The following is a 21988-nucleotide window of genomic DNA, read 5'->3' as shown; positions in this document are numbered from 1 at the left end:
TGTCAGAAGGGACCATTCCCTGGAGAAGGATGTCATGCTTGGTAGGGTGGAGGGCCAGTGAAAAAGGGGGAGGCCTTCAACAAGATGGATTGATACGGTGGCCGCGATGATGGGCTAAAGTACAGCAGGGATTGTGGGTCTGGCACGGGATCGGGCAGTATTTTGTTCTGCTGGTCATGGGGTCTCTATGAGTCGGAAATGACTCAACGGCACTTAACAACAACAACAATGGTTTTAATGACCCTAAACCCAGACTCTTGCAATACTGGACCACAGGTAGGATCCAGGTAAATAAGGCAAAGGACATGTCTCTGGGCATGGGTTGTTGGGCTTTGTCTTGCAGGTGGATGGGGAATGTGGAGGCTTTGCTCAGCTCTGATGTCTCCTCACTGGTTTCCTTTAACTCTACTCCTGCTCTCTCAGCCCCCACTGCTACCCTTCACAGGCCATTTCTCCCACTTCCACAAGCAATCTAGCAGCAGTGGCAACAAGGATGACCAAAAACTGGCTCTCATAAGATCTTAATACGGTGTTTGCACAATGTCCAAATCACATAATGTCCTATTTCATAGAATGTATTGTGGATACTAAGAGATGCATACCTGCATATAACTATGGTTTTTAACAATTTTTAATCATTAAAATAATCATTTATATATTTTATTTACTTATATGTTTAATAAGCATTTAAAGCAAGCTATCCTTATGTGTCATGTACTATGCTAGGAACTAGGAATGTGATAGTAAACAGAACATGGTTCCTGCTGTAATGGTGTTACATTCTAATGAGAGTAAAGGGGGAGCTGTTAATGAAGTACACCCACTCCTCACTTACTGCTGTGGGTAGATTCCAAAGAGCAGGTCTTTGCAAAATCTATGCAAATAATCAGCATTATGCAAAAATGGAGAATCATTGCATCAGATCACAAAATGGAGAGGATGACGATATCATTATATAACTGCCAAATTAAATCATTACATAACTGTCAAACTATGGAGAATCATGGCTCAGTCAAGTTGACACATAACCTTAACCGTTACAGCCAGCATTACCCTGGCCTGGCACCTCATCATTGGTTCTTGCCAAACATGTCGTTAATGTCCAAAGTAGTTGGATAGTAGATTTTTTGCTATTGTCATAAATATGAAATATTGAATATTGAGACAGTTGATAAGATCTTGGACAACTTCATTTTTTTCTCCATTTATCATGATGCTTCTTATTGGTCCCATTATGAGGATTTTTGTTTTCTTTATATTGAGGTATAATCCACAGTGCTGACTGTAGTCTTCAATCTTCATCAGTAAGTGTTTCAAGTCATCCTCATTTTTACCAAGCAAAGTTGTGTTATCTGCATAACATAGGTTGTTAATGACTCCTCCTCCAATTCTGATGCCATGTTCTTCTTCATATAGTCCAGCTTCTTGGATTATTTGCTCAGTGTATGGATTGAACAAGTATGGTGAAAGGCTACAACCCTGACACACTCTTGTCTTGATTTTAAACCATCCAGTGTCCCCTTGTTATGTTCAAAGGACAGCCTCATGGTCTATGTACAGGTTCCTCATGAGTACAATTAAGTGTTCTGTAATTCCCATTCTTCTCAATCTTATCTATAATTTGTTATGATCCACACAATCAAATGCTTTTGCATAGTCAATAAAATACAAGTAAACATCTTCCTGCTATTATTTGCTTTGAGTCAAGATCAATCTGATATCAGCAATGATATCCACTCTTCCACATCCTCTTCTGAATCCAGCTTGTATTTCTGGAAGTTGTGTCTGTCAATATACTGCTGCAACCATTTTTGAATTATCTTCAGGAAGATTTTATTTGCATGTGATATTAATGGTATTGTTTGATAATTTCCACATTCTGTGGGATCACCTTTCTTTGGAATGAGTATAAATATAGATCTTTTTCAGTCAGATGGCCAGGTAGTTGTCTTCCAAATCTCCTAATATAGCTGAGTGAGTGCCTCTAGTGTGGCAACCATTTGTTGAAACATCTCAATGGGTATTCTGTCAATTCCTGGAGCCTTGTTCTTCACCACTTCCCTCAGTGCAGCTTCAACTTCTTCCTTCTTTTGATATTTCCTGCATCATTCAATATATTGTCCATAGAATCTTTCAATATTGCAACTGAAGGCTTTAATTTTTTTCTTCAGTTCTTTCACCTTGAGAAATACAGAATGTGTTCTTCCCTTTTGGATTTCAACTCCAGGAATGTGCACATTTCATAATAATAATTGACTTTGTCTTCTTGAACTGTTCTTTGAAATCTTCTGCTTAGCTCTTTTATCTTGTCATTTCTTCCATTTACTTTAGCTACTTTCCATTCAAGGGCAAGTCCCAGAGTCTCTTCTGACATCCATTTTCGTGTTTTCTTCATTTCCTGTCTTTCTAATGACCTTTTACTTTCTTCATGGATGATGTTCTTGATGTCATCCCATAATTCTTCTGCTTTTCAGTCATTGGAGTTCAATGTATCAAATCTATTCTTTAGATGGTCTCTAAATTCAGGAGGGATATAATCAAGGTCATATTTTGGCTCTTGTGGACTTGTCTTAATGATCTTCATCTTGAACTTCAACTTGCATGTGAGCAGTTGATGGTCTGTTCTACAATCAGCTCCTGGCCTTGTTTTAGCTGAAGATATTGAGCTTCTCCATCTCCTCTTGCCACAGATGTAGTCAATCTGATTCCTGTATACTCCATATGGTGAAGTCCACATGGATAGCTGCCATTTGTGTTGTTGAAAAAGGTATTTGCAGTAAGTCATTGGTCTTGCAAAATTCTATCATGCAATCTCCAGCATCATTGCTATGCCCAAGGCCAAATTTTCCAACTACCAATGATTCTTCTTTGTTTCCAACTTTTGCATTCCACTCACCAGTGATAATCAGCACATCCTTATTGAATGTTTGGTCAGTTTCAGACCGCAGAAATTGGTAAACATCTTCAATTTCCTCATCTTTGGCTTTGGTGGTTGGTGCATAAATTTGAATAATTGTAGTATTTTCTGGCTTTCCTTGTAGACGTATGGACATTATTCTATCACTGACAGCATTGTATTTCAGGATAGATCTTGAAACATTGTTTGTGATGATGAATGCCAGGCCACTCCTCTTCAATTTGCCATTCCCGGCATAGTGGATCTTATGGTTATCTGATTCAAAATGGCCAAACCCAGTCCATTTCAACTCTCCAGTGCCTAGGATATCAATCTTTATGTGTTCCATTTCATTTTTGACAACTTCCAATTTTCATTGATTCATACTTTGTACATTCCATGTTCTGATTATCAATGGATGTTTGCAGCTGTTTCTTCTCATTCTGAGTCACATCACTTCAGCCACTGGAGGCCCCGATAGCTCTACTTTATCTATATCATTAAGGTAGACTCTACCCTGATGAGGCAGTTCTTTCCCAATCATATTTTGAGTGCCTTCCAACTTGAAGGTCTCATCTTCCAACACTGTATCAGACAATGTTTCAGGGCTATTCATAAAATTTTCCAGCAATATATTAGACAAAGTTTTACTACTATTCATAAGGTTTTCACTGGCCAATTCTTTGAGAAGTGGATGGCCTCTTCCTTCTTCTGAGTCTATCTCAGTCTGGAAGCTCACCAAAACATGTCCACCATGGGCACCCCTGCTGGTACAGTCTCCAGCCTCACAACAACATGCAAGCCACAGCAGTATGACAAACTGACAGACAAGTTCATCTCTCTTAGCTGTTCCAACCACTCAGCTCATTTCCTGGTCTTCCTCCTACCTGTTCCTGCTGGCCCTGTCTGTCGCTGCTCCCTGCTACCTTGGGGGATGGCCCCCAAGCCTCCTGCACTCCTTACCTGTTCTGGCCACTGGCCCTGTCTGCCACAGCTCCCTGCCATGCTGGGGGCTGTCTTCTGACCTTCTCACTTATTCTGGCTGCCAGCCCTGTGGTTGGCATATTCGAGTATATTGTTACAGTTATTGTGCCAATCCATTTCACCAACCATCTCCATTGCCCTTTCTGGCCCTATACTTCGCCAAACATGATGTTATCCACCAGCAAATTGAACCCTCCTAATGTTGTGTTCCTCGGAAGGAAGGTTGGGCAATCCTACTTCCTCGAAAACCCAAGGAGGGGTCGCTATGAGTCGGGGCCGACTCGACGGCACATAACAACAACAACAACAATGTTGTGTTCAAAGCAAGGAAATTGGACAGTGTTCTACTGTGATCTTTAACATCTTCTTTGGCAAATTTTCAGAAGTAAATGACCAGGTCTTTCTTCCTAGTCTGTCTTAGTCTGGAAGCTCCACTAAAATCTGTTCACTAGGGGTGATCTGGTGGTATTTGAAATACAGATGGCATAACTTATAACATTATAATAAATGCTAAGCCACCACAGTATGACAAACTGATAGATGTTTGGCAAAGAAACCATTATACTGTTTGCTATATGAAGAATGAATTGGAATGGATCCAATGAGTATTTACAGGCTATTGCAGCAGATTTGCTTAAAAATGAAGATAGCTTAGATTAAGATGTCATTGTTTTTAGGTTCTGTCAAGTTGGCTCTGACTCAGAGCAACCCTATGTACAAGAGAACAAAACACTGCCCAGTCATGTGCCATCCTCCCAATCATTGCTATAATTAAGCCCTTCATTGCAACTGCTGTGTTCATCCATCTTGTTGAGGGTCTTCCCTTTTTTAGCTGACCCTCTACTTTACCAAGCATGATATTATTCTGCAGGGACTGGCTCCTTCTGACATGACCAAATATATGAGATGAAGTCTGGCCATTCTTGCTTCTGAGGAGCAGTTCAACAGCACTTCTTCCAAGATGGGTTTGTTTGTTCTTCTGGCAGTCCATGGTATTTTCAGTATTTTTTGCTAACACCATAATTCAAATGCATCAATTCTTCTTAAATCTTCCTTATTTGTTGTCCAGCTTTCACATGAATATAAGGTAATTGAAAATACCATGGCTTGAGTCAGGCCAATGCTAAAATGCATTTCAAAGTGATGTCTTTGCTATTAAACACTTTAAGTAGTTCTTTTATAGAAAACTTGCTCAGTGCAATATGACATCTGATTTTTTGACCACTGCTTCCATGAATATTGATTCTGGATCAAAATAAAATTACATCCCTGAAAAGTTCAATCTTTTCTCCGTTTGTCATGATGTTACTTGCTGATCCAATTGTGAGGATTTTTGTTTTCTTTATGTTAAGGTGTAATCCACAGTAAAAGGTGTAGTCTTTGGTCTTCATCAGTAACTTCTTCAAGTCATCTTTACTTTCAGCAAGCAAGATTGTGTCATCTGCATATCACATGTTGTAAATTAATCCTCCTCCAATAATGATGCCACATTCTTCATATAGTCCAGCTTCTCAGATTATTTGCTGAGCATACAGATTGAATATGGTAAAAGGATACTACACTGATGCAAACCTTTCCTGATTTTAAACCATTCAGTATCTCCTTGTTCTGTTCAAATGACTACCTCTTAGTATAGATTCCTCATGAAAACAATTAAGTGTATGTATATATATATACACATACATACATATATACATATACATATACATATACATATATATATATATGTATCTCCTAATTTATATATGTTTGTTTAATATGCATAGAAATTAATATAATTTTTTTAAAAAAAAGATTTAAAAAGAATTTTTATATTTTATTGGCTTTTCAAAAGTTCTTCAATAAACACATACTTCGGAAAACAAATACTGATGTGCAGAAAATATAACACTGTAAGTTGGGTTTGCAAGTGGTTTGGGTTTACAATGAAACATTGAGTTGAAACCAAGAGTAAAAAATTTCCAATAAGACCCATAATAAATGTTTTCCTTAAGATACAAAAATGTGTTTCTCACTTTATCAAAATTCATTTTGCAAAATAAGATAAAATTATTTTTTAAAATAGTATCAGAAACATTAAGATGATAAATTGTAAATAAAAGTTTTGAATTCAAATACTTATAAAAAATATTGAAAAAGTTTTTCTAACATGGTGACATAGATTTATATGAATTTTTTTCAGCTGCATTAAACATTTAAATAAAAGAGCATCTACCTGAGGAGGGTGCGTCTCTGTGCCTGTTTCTTCAAGTAAATTCTTTGAACATACAAGTTTGAAAAGAATTATATATTCTGATAATACTTTTTATGGCCATACTGCTCTGAGTAGGGCCCCAAAACTGCTCCACATTTCACAATAATGCAGCCTATTACTTAGCTAGTCCTGTCTATTCAGTAAATACCATAAATCCAAGGCTCAGCAGGTGTAATTCAGAGACTCCTACAAATGTCACCTGCCACTGTAATTTCCACACCACATTTTATAATAGGTCTCACAGAGGAGCTATACTGCTATTATTTTTTCCATAAAATATGTCCCTTTGTGACTTCCTAGTCATATTTTTATGCTAATCTTCTTAGTTTCAGAAATACAAAGAAAAATTGGTGCTAAACTGTTTTAAATCAATATAGAGCAGATTAAGGACAGTTCCATATTGTCACTGCTTAGCATAAAAATTTTAACATTACTGCATTAACATACACATATTGTATTTATATTGCTATTAAAATTATGTGATTTATACCTATTATGTTGATTATAAATATTATGTAATCTCTGAATACTTGGCATAATTCATATACATGTAAGATTGCCTAATAGATGTACAATAATGAAAGGGCTTTGAAACATATATTAGTCTCCAAGTCTGCCACTCACTAGTTACTCTATAATCACTCACCACTTTCTAAATTTCTTTACTTTCTAGACTTTTTCTTTTCTTTTTTTTTTTTGGATCCAACTCATAGCAACTCCTCCTTGGGTTTCCGAGGCAGTGTCTGTATAGAAGTAGATTGCCAAATCTCCCTTCCAAGGAGTGGTTTGTGGGTTTGGCCTTCTGGTTAGCAGTCAAATACCTTCAGCACATTGCCACAAGAGTTCCCTTTTCTTTTCTAGTCTCTTATTTTCTAAGCATCTATTACAAGGGTGGCACAATGGCTGAGCATTAGGCTACTCACTGAAAGGTCATTTGTTCAAACCCTCAGCTGCTCCATGGGAGAAAGATATGGCAGTCTGAGTCTGCAAAGATTACAGCCTTAGAAACTCTACTCTGTCCTACAGGTTGCTATGAGTCAGAATCGACTCAACAGCAACAGGTTTGGTTTTGGTATCTGTTCTTATAGAGTTGTATCAGGTCCCAATATATAAAACAATCTTTATTTATTCAAGAGTTTCTTCATGTTCCTTTATAGCTATCTCACTAGATCACATTATCTTTTCCCACAAACCTTATCTACTGCCACTCAAGCTTAGCTTAGATGTAAAAGTTCTTTTCGTTTTCATGCCTGTTTTTCTTGCTTATCAACATCTTTCTCTTCACTTTCTACCTGAAAACCTTCAGATGTTGAAAAGGTTCCTTCATCCTTCAATCATAATCAATCACTTATTGGTCTGGCTATCACAGAAAGTAACTATCTCTAATCAATTATACTGTTGTTATTTGTTGTCATTGAATCAGTTCTAACTCATGACAATGCCATGTGCACAGAATCGAACTATTCCCGAGGGTGTTCAAGGCTGTGATCTTTGGGAAGCAGAGCACCAGCATTGTCTTCTCAGGCATCTTTGCATGGGTTTCAACTGCCAGCTTTTCATCTAGTAATTGAGAACTTAACCATTTGTGCCACCCAGGGATCCCAATCAAATATAGTACAATTTATTAATCTACTGTATCCATCATGAGATTTGTATTTATTTCAAGTTAGTGATGTCCTGTTAACATCCTTTTTATTTTAATCTCTAGAGTCTATTGTAGTTCTTTGTTCTGGAAAAGTACTAAAGAAATTCTGTTTGTTTGTTTTTTTAAATTTATTTATTCTTTAGTTTTTTAATTTTTGCAGTGTTCTCTCCCCTAAGAAATTCTTATAAAATTTTTTTGACTGCTCAATTTATCTCTCACTGAATTGGGCTTTCTTGTACTTGACTGATGAATGGTTCAGTATGAAAGAGTCAGAGTATTTGGCATCATAAGATAGTAGTAAGGCAGTACCTGAGAATTAACAGGTTGGGTGTAAACCCTCAGGAAAGCAAAAGTAAAGGACATTGGATGACTTCAATATGGATATGACACCCAATCAGTATTAGGAATAAACATCTGCTTTCTTTGTACCTATCATATTTGCCATGGAGAGGTAATGGGGTAGCAGCCATAATGAAACAATGAGCAGAGTAACATGTAAGCCTACTCTTGTCCATCTAAATCTCTTTTTATCAGGGTTGATTTATCTGGTTCCTGACATCTTTTCATTTCTAATCAGACTCTGAAGGAAATCGTATGCTCTATGTCTGCCTTATAGCTAAACAACACAACCTTGTCTGCATATCAAAATATTTAAAAATAAATTGTGTGCCAATGATTAGGTTTCAATACATGTACTTTTTATAATATTTCTCTGTCTAAAAATAAGTAATTAACTTTTATTAATTTTGAGAAATGAAAAGGGCACACACATATAAATAAATATCAAATGCATACACATTCACACACTTACCTGCACAAATTTTAAAGAAAACTAACTTTACATTGACTTTTTTGTTAAAGCACCAACGATCACATGAAGATCCAGCTGCCCTGAGGTTTAATTTCTATGAAGTTATTACAACAGGACATTTGGCTCCATCTGACTTAAAAACTTTGCAGAGGAGATGCTTGGTACCTGGATGGTATGCAGTCCACATAGAAAGATGGCTAACTTATTTTGCTACTTCTCAGGTAATGGTCTTAAATTAATTTCTCATGTCTATTAGGTCATGATTGTGTTGCATCCACAAGCACAAAGTATAAGTTAGCATTGACACAAATAGTGACTTATAATCAGAGAAAGTTAACAGTAAGAAACAAATGTGGATTTTTACACTTTAGTCTTGATAATAGTATTAAAATGTTGTTAAATACTTCTGAAGACACATTCTTGGGATTGTCTGTTGAATGGAAACTAGTCTCAAAGTGATGAATCCTCACACAAGAAGCATCATGTGATTCATGGGCAACCACATTCATCTAATAAAAAAACAGCCAGTCAGTCAACACTTTTTTGGAATATATGTACACATACTTTTGTGTTCTAAGGCCTGTGGGGCCTTATAAGGAAAGAAAGAGACCATGCAATGAACTGTCAATAAGGAAAGTGCTATAATAGATCTGGGGCCATAGAATAGTAAAAGCTATAGGGTGTTCAGGAAAAACATATAACTTTATGTCCTATATTCCAGCCCAGGAAACAGTTAGCACTTGAGTTATTTGGCATGGTTTCTAAGGAGAACAGAAGCATGATTTTCATCCTGATGTACATTGTTTCTAAGTCCTTAGTTCCAAGATTTAACTCATGGAATTTTGATAGGCTATGCAACTGACTAATTGATAACACTACAGATGGAAGATCATGTTTCTACAGAAAAAAAATGAATCAAGAGTGTTTCTATGCTTATCTCTGATTTATGATAAAGTTAAGGGATATAATTAGATAATGAACAAGAAAGGATGCCTATGGCCAGTTTCAATTGTTATTTGGAAGGGCAAAGATATAGTAAATATTAAAATGAATGTATTCTAAGGACTTCACATTTTCTTCTTATTCACACTGGCCCAATTTATTACCATCATACTAGGTCAAGGGAGGCAACTCAGATACTCAATTTAGTCTTATTCTTCATAAAGTGGCTATTTTTTACTTCACAGTTACTAATTATTGATGGACAGCAGTTGAGATCTGACCCAGCCACTGTGATGGATGAAGTCCAGAAATTTCTGGGAGTTACACCTCATTATAATTACTCTGAAGCACTAACGTGAGTCTATTCTCATGCATGATTTCATTTCCATTGTTTGCCATCATAAATTATCACTGGTAGGTGTGTATATAGTATCATTAGTACTGGCCATTTATATATCATTATGCTATTCAAGAGCAGTCAAAGAAATATCCTCATTTTTCACGTAATATCTCCTTTTGGAATACCAGGAATATTTTCTCTCATAAAGTATAATCTTTCAAGCATTTCATATTATCACAGATTCTTCTTTTTGTGGGATTTTGCCTAATGTCAGTTTGTTTAAGTAAAGCTTTTTACATACTTCCTCATTGCAGAAAGTGTTCTAGGATTGAGGTTACAAAGGTGAAGAAGATATAGTCTTTTCCCCTGAGTAACTTACAGGTTTGGACTGAAATGCTGAAGACCATTGTTATTCTTGTAGCAATCTTTAGGGAAGACTTGAGGAATGGCTACATTCATTTATTACTATGCAATTATTAAATTATTTATAACTAAATACTGTCATTGATGTTGCTGTTAGGTACTATAGAGTGAATTCCAACTCATGGCAACCCCAAGTCTGCAGAGTAGAGTTTTGCTCCATAGAGTTTTCAAGGATGCAACCTTCAGACGCAGATCACCAGGCCTGTCTTCTTAGGTGCCACTGGGTGGGTTCAAATCTCCAATCTTTTACCTGATAGTCAAGCTCTGAACTTTTTGCACCACCCAAGGACTCCAAATATAATCATATATAATATATATAATCATGTATAATGTTCCAGTTATTTATTCTTGGACAGATAAAAAACTTCAAACTGACTGGCATGTAACAACAGCCATTTTATTAAGCTCATGTGTTCTCTAGGTTGGGAATTTGGACAGGGAACTATGGGGATAGCTTGTCTGTGCTCCATATCAGAAACCAAAACTGGGAAAATTTGATTATTTGGGAATAATTTAAATGAACAGAGACAGAAATTAGTTGGAAGCTTCTTCAGTTACATGTCTGACTCCTGGGCTGGGATGACTCAAACGCTGAACTCAGTGGGACAAGACATCTCCATGTGGCCCCACAAGCAAGGTTTGCATTTTTCACTATTCAGTTGCTGAGTTGTCAGAGAGATTAGCCTGAGCGTAAATGTCTAAGAAGTTTGTGCTCCAAGATCCAAGACCTTCTCTGATCTAACCTTGCAAGTGACACAGCATCATTTATGTGACATTCTATTGGTTATAACCAAGTCACTAAAACCAGGCCAAATCAAGGCCAGGGAAATTAGAGTCCATCTTCTGATAAAGAGTGGCAAATTCATTTTGCAGAAGAGAATGAGGGATACAAGATATTATTGTAGTCACTTAGAAAAATAAAATCAGTCCTGTATAACTTGGATAATTAAAAATGAAGGAAAAAACAAACCGTAAAGAAGCAGCTAAATAACAAGGGGAAATAAAAACCTCCAAGTAGTCAAAGCATATTTTTAAAAGGCATGTACTTTATTTATAAAAGAGTCCTCCACAAAGTCTGATATAAAGCATATTTAATTTTATATAAAATTCTGACATGCCTCATTATGTAATTTCCTAGTTCACAGCAGATTATAATCAGCAATTAGACAATTAGAGAAGGTAATGGAGAGACAGGAAGCACAGTAATAAGATTGGATTGTTCCTTATCCACTAAAACAATTCTAATGAAGATTTTAGCTGTACATAGAAATGAAAACAACTCAAGGCATGCTCCTGTTGATTAAATAGACATACAATATACTAGATAATATGTTATAATGTAGAAGATATAAGATAATATAAAACAAAAGATAATATGTTTTGCATTAATAGTTATCATTGATAGCATATCTTCCTCTGGTTTTCTTCAGTAGTTTAGGTAATGATTCTATCATGTTTACTACAAATAGTGGCTTATGATTCAATAAATCCATAAAGTGACACTTTTGAAGATTACAAACAAGTGTGAAATATGATTTTTAGTATATCTCACACATCACAAAATTAATAACTATAGTGACATTCAACATAAGAAAAGAACTAAAATGACAACCAACTTATGTCCTAAAAGATGTCTAACAGTTATTTGAAAAAAGCTTTGCATCTTAATTTCACAATTTCATGCCTACTAAAATAAAATCGTAAAGGAATGAATGGCTATAACTTAGAGAGGATAAATGTCCTTTGTTAGGCTTAGGGTATACAAAGTTGTCAATGCAATAAATAACACCAGGACAGCAAAATAATGTGGATTCAAGGTTATGACAACTCAATCTAAATAAGTAAGTTTCAATATTCTGGAGGCTCTCCTTCCTCAGGTTGTAGTGAGCTGCACCTCGCATCAGCTGCTGTGGAGAGCAAGAAGAGATGGCAGTCCATCCAGAGGATGGATAGCTTTTTTTAATGTAAAGACAATATTCTCAGAGTGTCTATAAATATCTTGTCTTTGTATCCAGAGCGGTATTTTACCTTAATGCAGTTAAATATTCTCTTCCTGAAGCAGAAAACAATGTTTAGGGGCACTGTTATGCCAACTTCCCTTCTTATTTTGCACTGCATGTTGAACTCTTTTTCCTCTAGGGAAATTAATGAAAACTAGAGAAAGAACTCTGATAGGCAAGGAGCAGATTGAAAAGTCCAGGTTGGAAATGACTCTGTCTTCCTTTTATCCATTTAACCAGTGATGTATTTAATTTTAATTGATAACATGTACTAGGGCAACCTGGACTGCAAGGATCAGGTCTCTAATAATAGTCTGGACAGGGAACTGTGAAGAAAATTTCCCTCTCCCCCTAAATGAGTTCACATATGTGCAGAGGCAAATTGCAGGTGCACGGGTATTATAGGAATGGGCCCAGGGCAACAAAATATTCTGCAACTAATTAACTTTACATCTCAGTCAATTATGCTTCATCCTTCTAAAACATCTGCTGAGCAACAAAAATGCAAACCTTTTCGATGTTTTATGCATGCAGCAAGTCCCATAGCAATAAATTTAAAATTTCTCGTCTTATTTGGTTCATTCTTTCATTTTTCTTACCTTGTTAAATCCTAAACAAAAACTCATATATTTGAGTTTAAACAAAATAATTTGGCCACATATCCTCCCTTTTTAACAGTGGAGTTCTTGAAGAAGTAAAAACAATATTAGACTTTTCTTTAAAAGTGTACAACCCTGAATTAACCAATAGAATCATTTGCCTTCAACAAAGGAAATAAAGGGTTGTCTGATCTCTCATACACCACATAAAGTCTGTTTCATGTGATCTAAAATAAATAATAAGTTACATTTTTACACTTTTAATTTGTTTCTTGAAAAGTATAAAAATTTTGAATTGTAAAATTTAGATTTTTTCCATATTTTAAACCATTTGCTCATATGTCACATGAGTAGAACCACTCCATACAACTTGTAAGGCAGTATTCTTTATGTAAAAGGATCCCTGGTAGCACGATGGTTAAGAGCTCAGCTTTTAACTGGAAAGTTGGTGGTTTGAAACCACCAGCCACCCCATTGGAGAAAATACCTGGCAATCTTCTCTGTAAACATTTCAGCCTAGGAAACGCTATGTGGCAGTTCTGCTCTGTCCTGTAGGGTTGCTATGAGTCAGAATCAACGTCACATCACACAACAACAATAACAATCTTTATGGAAGCAAATCACCAATACTTTATTCTTCAGCACCATTGGGTGGGTTCAAATCACCAAACGTTAAGTTAGTAGATGAGTGTAAACCATTTGTGCCACCCAAGGACCTTTCAAATTTATGGAGGCTTAATTCCTGTTTATATTCAGAGAGAAGGATATTTAAGTTACATTTAGCCAAATTAATATACATCAATTGAATGATTTTAAAGCAATTTGTTCATGTGTTTTGGGAGATAAATCCTATTAATAAGTTAAAAAAAAAAAAAATTTTCCTTTATATATGAACTGCAATTCTAATGATTGATACTTGATCTTTTATGAATCTATATGTAAAATATCTACCACTCATCTGTCAGTTTGTCGTACTGTGGTGGCTTTCTTGTTGCTGAGAGGTTGGAGGCTATGCCACCAGTATTTTAAATACCAGCAGGGTCACCCATGGTGGACAGGTTTCAGCAGAGCTTCCAGACTAAGACAGACTGGGAATAAGGACAGAGCCATCCACTTCTGGAAAAAAGTGGCCATTGAAAACCTTATAAATAGCTGTGAAACACTGTCTGGTATATTATTGGAAAACTTTATGAAAAGCCATGAAACATCATTTGATATAGTGCCAGAAGATGAACCTCTCAGGTTGGAAGGCACTTAAAATGCAACTGGGAAGAGCTGCCTCCTAAAAATGGAGTGAATTTTAATGATGTGGATGGAGTAAAGCTTTGGGGACCTTCATTGGCTGATGAGGCACAACTCACAATGGGCAGAAACAACTGTTAACATTCATTATTAATTGGAACGTAGAATGTATAAAGTATAAATCAAGGACAACTGGAAGTTGTCAAAAATTAAATTGAACACATAAATATTGATATCAGCAAGAGTGAGCTGAAAGGGACTGGTATTGCTGTTTTGTATCAGACAATCATATGGTCTACTATGTTGGGAATGAAAAAGCCAAGAAGAATGGCATGACATTCATGGTCAAAAAGAACATTTCAAGATTTACCCTGAAGTAAAATACTATCAGTGATAGGATGATATCATATGCCTATTTTTAACAACTTCTGCAGTCTGGATTGAGCAAACATGCAATCAAGATGAATTTATAATTACTGGTAATAGGGAAGCAAAAGGTGGAAACAAAGGAGAATCATAGGTAGTTGGAAAATTTGGCCTTGGTGATAGAAATGACACTGGAGATCACATGATAGAATTTTGCAGCACCAACAACTTATTGATTGCAACAATTATTAATTTTCAACAATATAAACGGTAGCTATACATGTAGAGCTAGCAAGATGGAATACAGAGGATAAGATTGCCTAAATCTGTGGAAAGATGCGATGGAGAAGCTCAATATCATTAGTCAAAACAAGGCCAGGAGCTGACTGTGGAACAGTCAATTCTTCATATTCAAGTTCAAGTTGAAGATGAAGAAAGTTAAAACAAGCCCATGGGAGCCAAAATACAATCTTTATCGTATCCCATCTGAGGAATAGATTGATGCATTGAACACCAATGACTGAAGACCAGACAAGTTGCGTAATAACATCAACTACATCAAACACGAGGAAAGCAAAACGTTTTTAAAAAGACAGTAAAGGAAGAAAAGACAAAAATGGATGCCAGAAGAGACTCAGAAACAGGCTCTCAAACATAGAGCAGCTAAAGCTAATGGAACAAATGATGAAAAAAAAAGGAACTGAAGAGATTTCAAAACGTGGCTAAAGAAGACAAAGTAAAGTATTATAATGGAATGTGCAAAGACCTGGAGCTAGAAAACCAAAAGGGAAGAACATGTTCAGCATTTCTCAAGCTGAAAGAATTGAAGAAAAAATTCAAGCCTCAATTTGCAATACCGAAGGATTCTGTGGGCAAAATATTGAGTAAAGAGAGAAGAATGAAAAAAAGATTGAAGGAACATACAAAGTCACTGCACCAAAAAAAAAAAAAAACAACAAACTGGTCAATATTCAACTATTTCAGGAGGTAGCATATGATCAAGACCTGGTTGAACTGAAAGAAGAAGTCCAAGCTGTACTGAAGTATCTGGCAAAAAACAATCTCTAGGAATTGACAAAATATACTTTGACGTGTTTCAACAACAAGATGCAGCTCTGAAGGCACTTACTCATTTAAGCCAAGAAATTAGAAAGACAGTTACCTTGCCAACTGACTGGAAGAGAATGATATTTGCACCCATTCCAAAGAAATGTGATCCAACAAATTTTGGAAATTATCGAACAATATCATTAATATCACATGCAAGTAAATGTTTGTTGATAATTCAAAGACAGTTGCAGCAAGGAACTTAACAGAAATTCAAGTTGGATTCAGAAGAGGATGTGGAATGAGGAATATCATTGCTGACATCAGATGGATCTTGGCTGACAGCAAAGCATACCAGACAGATATTTACTTGTGTTTTATTTACTATGCAAAGGCATTTGACTGTATGGATCATAAAAAATTATAGATAATGTTGCAAAGAATAGAATTCCAGAGTACCTAATTATACTCATGAGAAACCTGTATATAGACTGAGAGGCTGTCATTCTAACAGAACAAGGGGATACTACATAGTTTAAAATCAGGAAGGGGGTATGTCAGGGTTATATCCTTTCACCATACTTATTCAATCTTTCTGGTAACCAAGTAATCCAAGAAGCTGGACTATATGAAGAATGCAGCATCAAAATTGGAGGAAGACTCACTGACAACATGCAATATGCTGATGACACAGCCTTGTTTGTTGGAAACAAAGATGAGGCACTTACTGATGAAGATCAAAGACTACAGTCTGTATGGACTACACCTCCACATAAAGAAAAGGAAAATCCTCAAAACTACATCAATAAACAACACTAGAATAAATGCAGAAAAGGTTGAAATTGTTAAGGATTTCATTTTACTTGGATCTACAACTGACACCCATGGAAGCAGCAGTCAAGAAATCAGAAGTCGTACTGTACTGGGAAAAATCTGCTGCAAAAGACCTCTTTAAATTGTTAAGAAGCAAAGATGTCACTTTGAAGATTAAGGTGCACCTAACCCAAACCATAGGAGCTCTGGTAGCATAGTGGCTAAAGCACTTGACTGCTAACCAGAAGGCTGGCGGTTCAAACCCACCAGCCACTCCTCGGAAGGAAGGTTGGGCAATCCTACTTCCGTAGTGATACTGCCTCGGAAACCCAAGGAGGGGTCGCTATGAGTCGGGGCCGACTCGATGGCACATAACAACAACAACAACAACAACAACCCAAACCATGGTATTTCCTATTGCTTCATACACTTGTGAAAGCTGGATCATGAACAAGAAAGATGGAAGAAGAGTTTATGACTTTGAACTATGGTGTTGGCTAAGAATAATGAGAATACCATGGATGACCAGAAAAATGAACAAATCTGTCCTGGAAGAAATACAGCCTGCATGCTCCTTGGAAGTGAGAATGGCCAGACTTCATCTCATTTACTTTGATCATGTTGTCAGAAAGGACCATTCTCTGGAGAAGGTAATCACACTTGGTAAAGTGGAGGGTCAGCAAAAAAAGGGAAGACACTCAGCAAGATGGACTGACACAGTGGCTGCAATGGTGTGCTCAAGCATAGCAAGGATTGTGAGGATGACACAGGACAGGGCAGTATTTTGTTCTTTTGTAAAGTCACTAGGAATTGGAGCAAATTCAACAGCACCTAACAACAACAGTTTGTAAAATGTTGAACTTAATAATTTCAGAATCAAATTGAATTACAGTTCTATAAGTCTTCTTAATTATGGTAGAAATTTATTTTATGTATATATATATATATATATATATATATGATATACATTATATCATATTGTTGTTGTTGTTATGTGCCGTCAAGTTGGACCCGACTCATAGCGACCCCTCCTTGGGTTTCTGAGGCAGTATCACTATGGAAGTAGACTGCCCCATCTTCCTTCCGAGAAGTCGCTGGTGGTTTTGAACCACCAGCCTTCTGGTTAGCAGTCAAGTGCCTTAGGCACTATGTTACCAGAGTTCCCATATTATATATTATGTATATAATTATTTTATATATAATATAATATATAAAAAAGCTCTGGTAGTGTAGTGCCTAAAGGGTTTGACTGCTAACCAGAAAGCTGGAGGTTCAAACCTACCAGCCACTCCGCAGAAGGTTCCATAGTGATACTGCCTCAGAAACCCAAGAAGAGGTCGCTATGAGTCAGATACAACTCGATGGCAATGAGTTTGTTTGTTTGTTTGTTTGTGATATAAATAACAATAAACAGATTCTTTATTCTAAAAATCTAGAATCAGCTCAATAAATACTTGTAAAATTCAGTTGATAAAATAAAGCAATAGGCCTACAAGAAAGAATTTCATTTATCTAAATGGAGAGGCTTTCTAACTCAAAAGTCTCTATACAATTTATAATCATAATATGTTTTATCTATTGCAGGTTTGATCCCCAAAAGGGCTTTTGGTGTCAACTATTGGAAGGAGGAAAAACCAAATGTCTTGGAAAAAACAAAGGCCGAAAATATCCTCCTATGGATCCAGCGGTAATATTTTCCATTATCTTTGAATTACTCTGATAATCCTGTGTATACAGTGATTTCAAAACTAGTGACATGAAATTTACTTTCTCTTTTCTACCCTTCCCGTACTATCAATAGTTTTATGTATTTAGAAGTGAGACAGACAGACAGACATTGATGGACAGTAGCTTAAGAGCTATCCCTAGATATTTTTTGCTCCTGTAATTCAATTCAAACATAAAATACTGAATAGTTTAGTAGGAGCAATGTATAAAGAACTCAAATTATTCATGAAACAATTGATTTGGAGTAAAATATACAAGTATTATTTATATATATCCAATATATTGTCTCCAATATATTGTATCCAATATCTCCACCATACATGGTATAGAACTAAGCACTGGCAAGGATTCATGGATAAAACAGTTATGAACCCTGATTTATTATATAAAAAAATTAGTTATGGACACTGATTTATAATGGAATGGATAAAACAATGACAAACTAAATCACAGAAACAAACACACACACTGCCATCAAGTCGAATCCAAATCATAGTGACCACTCCTTGGGTTTCCGAGTTGGTATCTGTATGGAAGTAGATTGCCCAGTCTGCCTTCCAAGGAGTGGCTGGTGTGTTTGAACTGCCAGCCTTCTGGTTAGCAGTCAAATGCCTTAGGCACCAGGCCACCAGAGCTCCCAAATTACAGAAAAGGCACAAAAAATCTTTCAATAGAAGTGCAGGTATGAGAAGAAACATTATGCATAGAAAAATCTGAAAAACTAGGGCTGGAAAAGGAACTCTGGTGGCACAATGATTTAGAGGAGCTAGACTACTAACCAAAAGGTTAGTGGTTCCCAACCACCAGCCACTCTCTGGGAGAGAAGATATGGTAATCTGCTGTATCTTTTCCCATAAAGATGACAGTTTAGGACACCTGATGGCATAGTTTTGCACTTTAAATTGTGTTGCTGAGTTGGAATTGACTTGATGGCATACAACAATAACAGCAACAGAGTTAGAAAACCAGTCAGCAATTGGCTTGGCCAGATGTAATGACTATCTCTCCTAAGTTAAGGTGGGCAGAGTGAGAGTGGATATAATTCAAGTGATACTATGGAAATAGAAGTACCAGAAGGTCCTTAAACTACCCCTTTGAACTCAATAATTTCAAAAAGAGTTTCAGAAATCACTTTAATCTGCCAAGAAATCAATGTAATGTTCCAACTACTTCAATAAACATCTTATCCAGAATTTGAAGTGTTTACAATATGGCTTAAGAGAAAAAATATAATAAAAATAACTAGTGAATGGTAGAAGACAATATATAGCTTTATTAAATCCATTCTACAGTTTACACAAAAGTTGCTAAGGGAATTACATGAAGAAATACATTGTGTTAAAGTATTGAGGAGAGCTTAAGAGAGATGATGGAAAATTGACCAGGTAGAGAATGATGTGTGGGCCATTGCTACCAGTATGTACACCAGGAAAGTGTTCATCTCTTCTATTTTATTGAAAAGGCATAAAAACTATTTTAATCAAGTTATAAATTGAGGTAAATGGCATCCAAAAAGGAAATCCAGTTCCAAATTTTCTTTTTTTCCCATAAATCTAAGTAGAGAAAAGTTGAACATAAAATTAAAGCCATTTATACATTTAATAATTTTTTAATCACTATATAACAAGGGTTAATCAATCTAGTATGACTAGTAATATATGAATCACAAAGAAAAGCAAATTTCAGAGTCCTACAATATTTTATATATTATTATACAAAATAATGGGAGCTCTGTAGCATAGTGCCTAAAGCACTTGACTGCTAACCAGAAGGCTGGCAGTTCAAACCTACCAGCCACTCCTTGGAAGGAAGACTGGGCAATCTACTTCCGTAGTGATACTGCCTCAGAAATCCAAGGAGGATTCACTATGAGTCGGGTCCGACTCTGTGGCACATAACAACAACGTAATATTTTGTAATATTTTAGGAGTAGAGATCTCTTGATTATTTAAAAAAAAAAAGAAAACTATTTTGGCCTGAAGGAGCTCTGGTAGCATACTGGCTAAGACACTTGCCTGCTAACCAGACGGCTGGCGGTTCAAACCCACCAGCCACTCCTCGGAAGGAAGGTTGGGCAATCCTACTTCCGTAGTGATACTGCCTCGGAAACCCAAAGAGGGGTCGCTATGAGTCGGTGCCGACTCGACGGCACATAACAACAACAACAACAACATTTTGGCCTGAAACAATATAGAAAGGTTTTATGTAATGTTACAAGCTATTTTTGTCATGAATTTCAACTGTTCTGATTATTTATGTTCTCTTCTTAAATTGTATTCTATGGGACTATATGGCAGAATATGAGCAATTTAAAAATGATCGTATATGTTTTATCTATTTTACTTCTGTAGATTTAGTTCTACATCAGTCCTCTACCTCATTCTTCTCCAATATGCTTTCTTCAACTTTTCTCACTATATAGAATTCATCAATCCTCCAATAAATAATGATAGATAAATCAAATAGGATACACCTGAGCTTATTTTTATTTTGGGGTCCCTGAGTGACATAAATGCTTAATACATTCTGCTGCTAACCAAACAGTGGGTGGTTAGAGTTCACCAAGAAACACCTCTGCAGAAAGACTTGTCAATCTCCATTCAAAAAATCAGTCATTGAAAACTCTGTGGAGTGCAGGTCTACTCTGACACACAGGAGTTGGAATTAACTTAAAGCAGCTATATTGCCTTTTTTTTCCTAAATATTTATTTTACAACTACACTTTTGCCTAATATTTTCAAAAGGTAAAAATGAGTGATACCTGAGGAAAAACACCAATAAGTAAATGTATTATAGACACTTGAATCACAATGATCAAAATTCCTTGAGAAATAGATTGTACAATCAAGTTTGATGAACTTATGCCTTCTTTCAAGTGTTATTTTTTTTCTTTTTTGCTTTTCAGTCAAGAACTTTCCTCTCTAATTACTACCGAGATCATAATGTAGAACTGTCCAAACTGCTGCATAGACTGGGGCAGCCTTTGCCATCGTGGCTGAGACAGGAGCTACAGAAAGTGAGATAGCATTGGAGACAAGACCAAGGCTCACAAGATACTTAATTTTGCTATTAAATAGAAGAAGAAGAGGAAAAAAAAAAAACTTTTATCCCCTAATGCACTTGTGATTGTCTGAAGAAGACTGTGTGAATAAATTTATTTCTATCTTTTTCACAAAATGAAACTGTTATATATGCACGTATTGGCAATTACTATCAATCCCTGTGTGATCTTTTGGGAAATAATGTGCGGTTTTGTGGCATTATCCAGTTTCTACTGTGACGATCATAACATAGCCCATTTCCTCTGATAACCAGAAGGTTTCAGAATTTCTATGTATGACTGGTAAGCCTCATTATATGCAAATGATAAATCATAGTCTTGAAGATAAAGATAGGGATTGAGCTAACTGTAAATGAGGTTAGTGGTAACCAGTATCTGAATTAAGGGCTAAAATTTTTTCCCTTGCTAATTTTAAAACATTTTGCTTTTGTTAGGAAAATAAGTTACATTAACCCATGCTCCTATTTTTTGGACATTTATTATTCTTTCAAAAAATAGCCCACATATATTTTCCTCCGTTGTTATTCCTCTTTATAAATTTCATTGACTTGTTAAAAAAAAAAAAGCTGTGATGTTCTTAACCTCCCATGTTTTATGTCTGTTTTCCTCTGTAGGAGGGAACTATTTGAAAGGTTTTAGCTTCACCAATACTGTTATTTTATCTGGCAAGGTATATGACTTTCAGTGACTTTGCTTAAGGCATTTGACTGCTAACCAGAAGGCTGGAAGTTCAAACCCACCAGCCACTTCTCAGAAGGAAGATTGGGCAATCTACTTCCGTAGTGATAACACCTCGAAAACCCAAGGAAAGGTGTCTATGAGTTGAATTCAACTCGA

General features: G+C 36.1%; 1 protein-coding gene across 1 annotated transcript in view; it reads left to right on the top strand.

Moving 5' to 3' along the window:
• Positions 1 to 21115, top strand: part of LOC103207853 (N-deacetylase and N-sulfotransferase 4) — a 497519-nt gene extending 476404 nt beyond the window's left edge. Inside the window, exons 10-13 of the mRNA XM_007953542.1 lie at positions 8641 to 8811; positions 9778 to 9887; positions 17947 to 18049; positions 20996 to 21115. Of these exons, the coding sequence (XP_007951733.1) occupies positions 8641 to 8811; positions 9778 to 9887; positions 17947 to 18049; positions 20996 to 21115 (504 nt within the window). The remainder of the gene's footprint in view (positions 1 to 8640; positions 8812 to 9777; positions 9888 to 17946; positions 18050 to 20995) is intronic.
• Positions 21116 to 21988: the final 873 nt, after the last annotated feature.

The sequence above is a fragment of the Orycteropus afer genome, unplaced genomic scaffold, assembly GCF_000298275.1.
Source record: "Orycteropus afer afer isolate SDZICR_OR568_19922 unplaced genomic scaffold, OryAfe1.0 scaffold00400, whole genome shotgun sequence".
NCBI lineage: Eukaryota > Metazoa > Chordata > Mammalia > Tubulidentata > Orycteropodidae > Orycteropus > Orycteropus afer.
The sequence above is the reverse complement of the archived record's forward strand: the minus strand, read 5'-3'. Positions and strand labels throughout refer to the sequence as shown.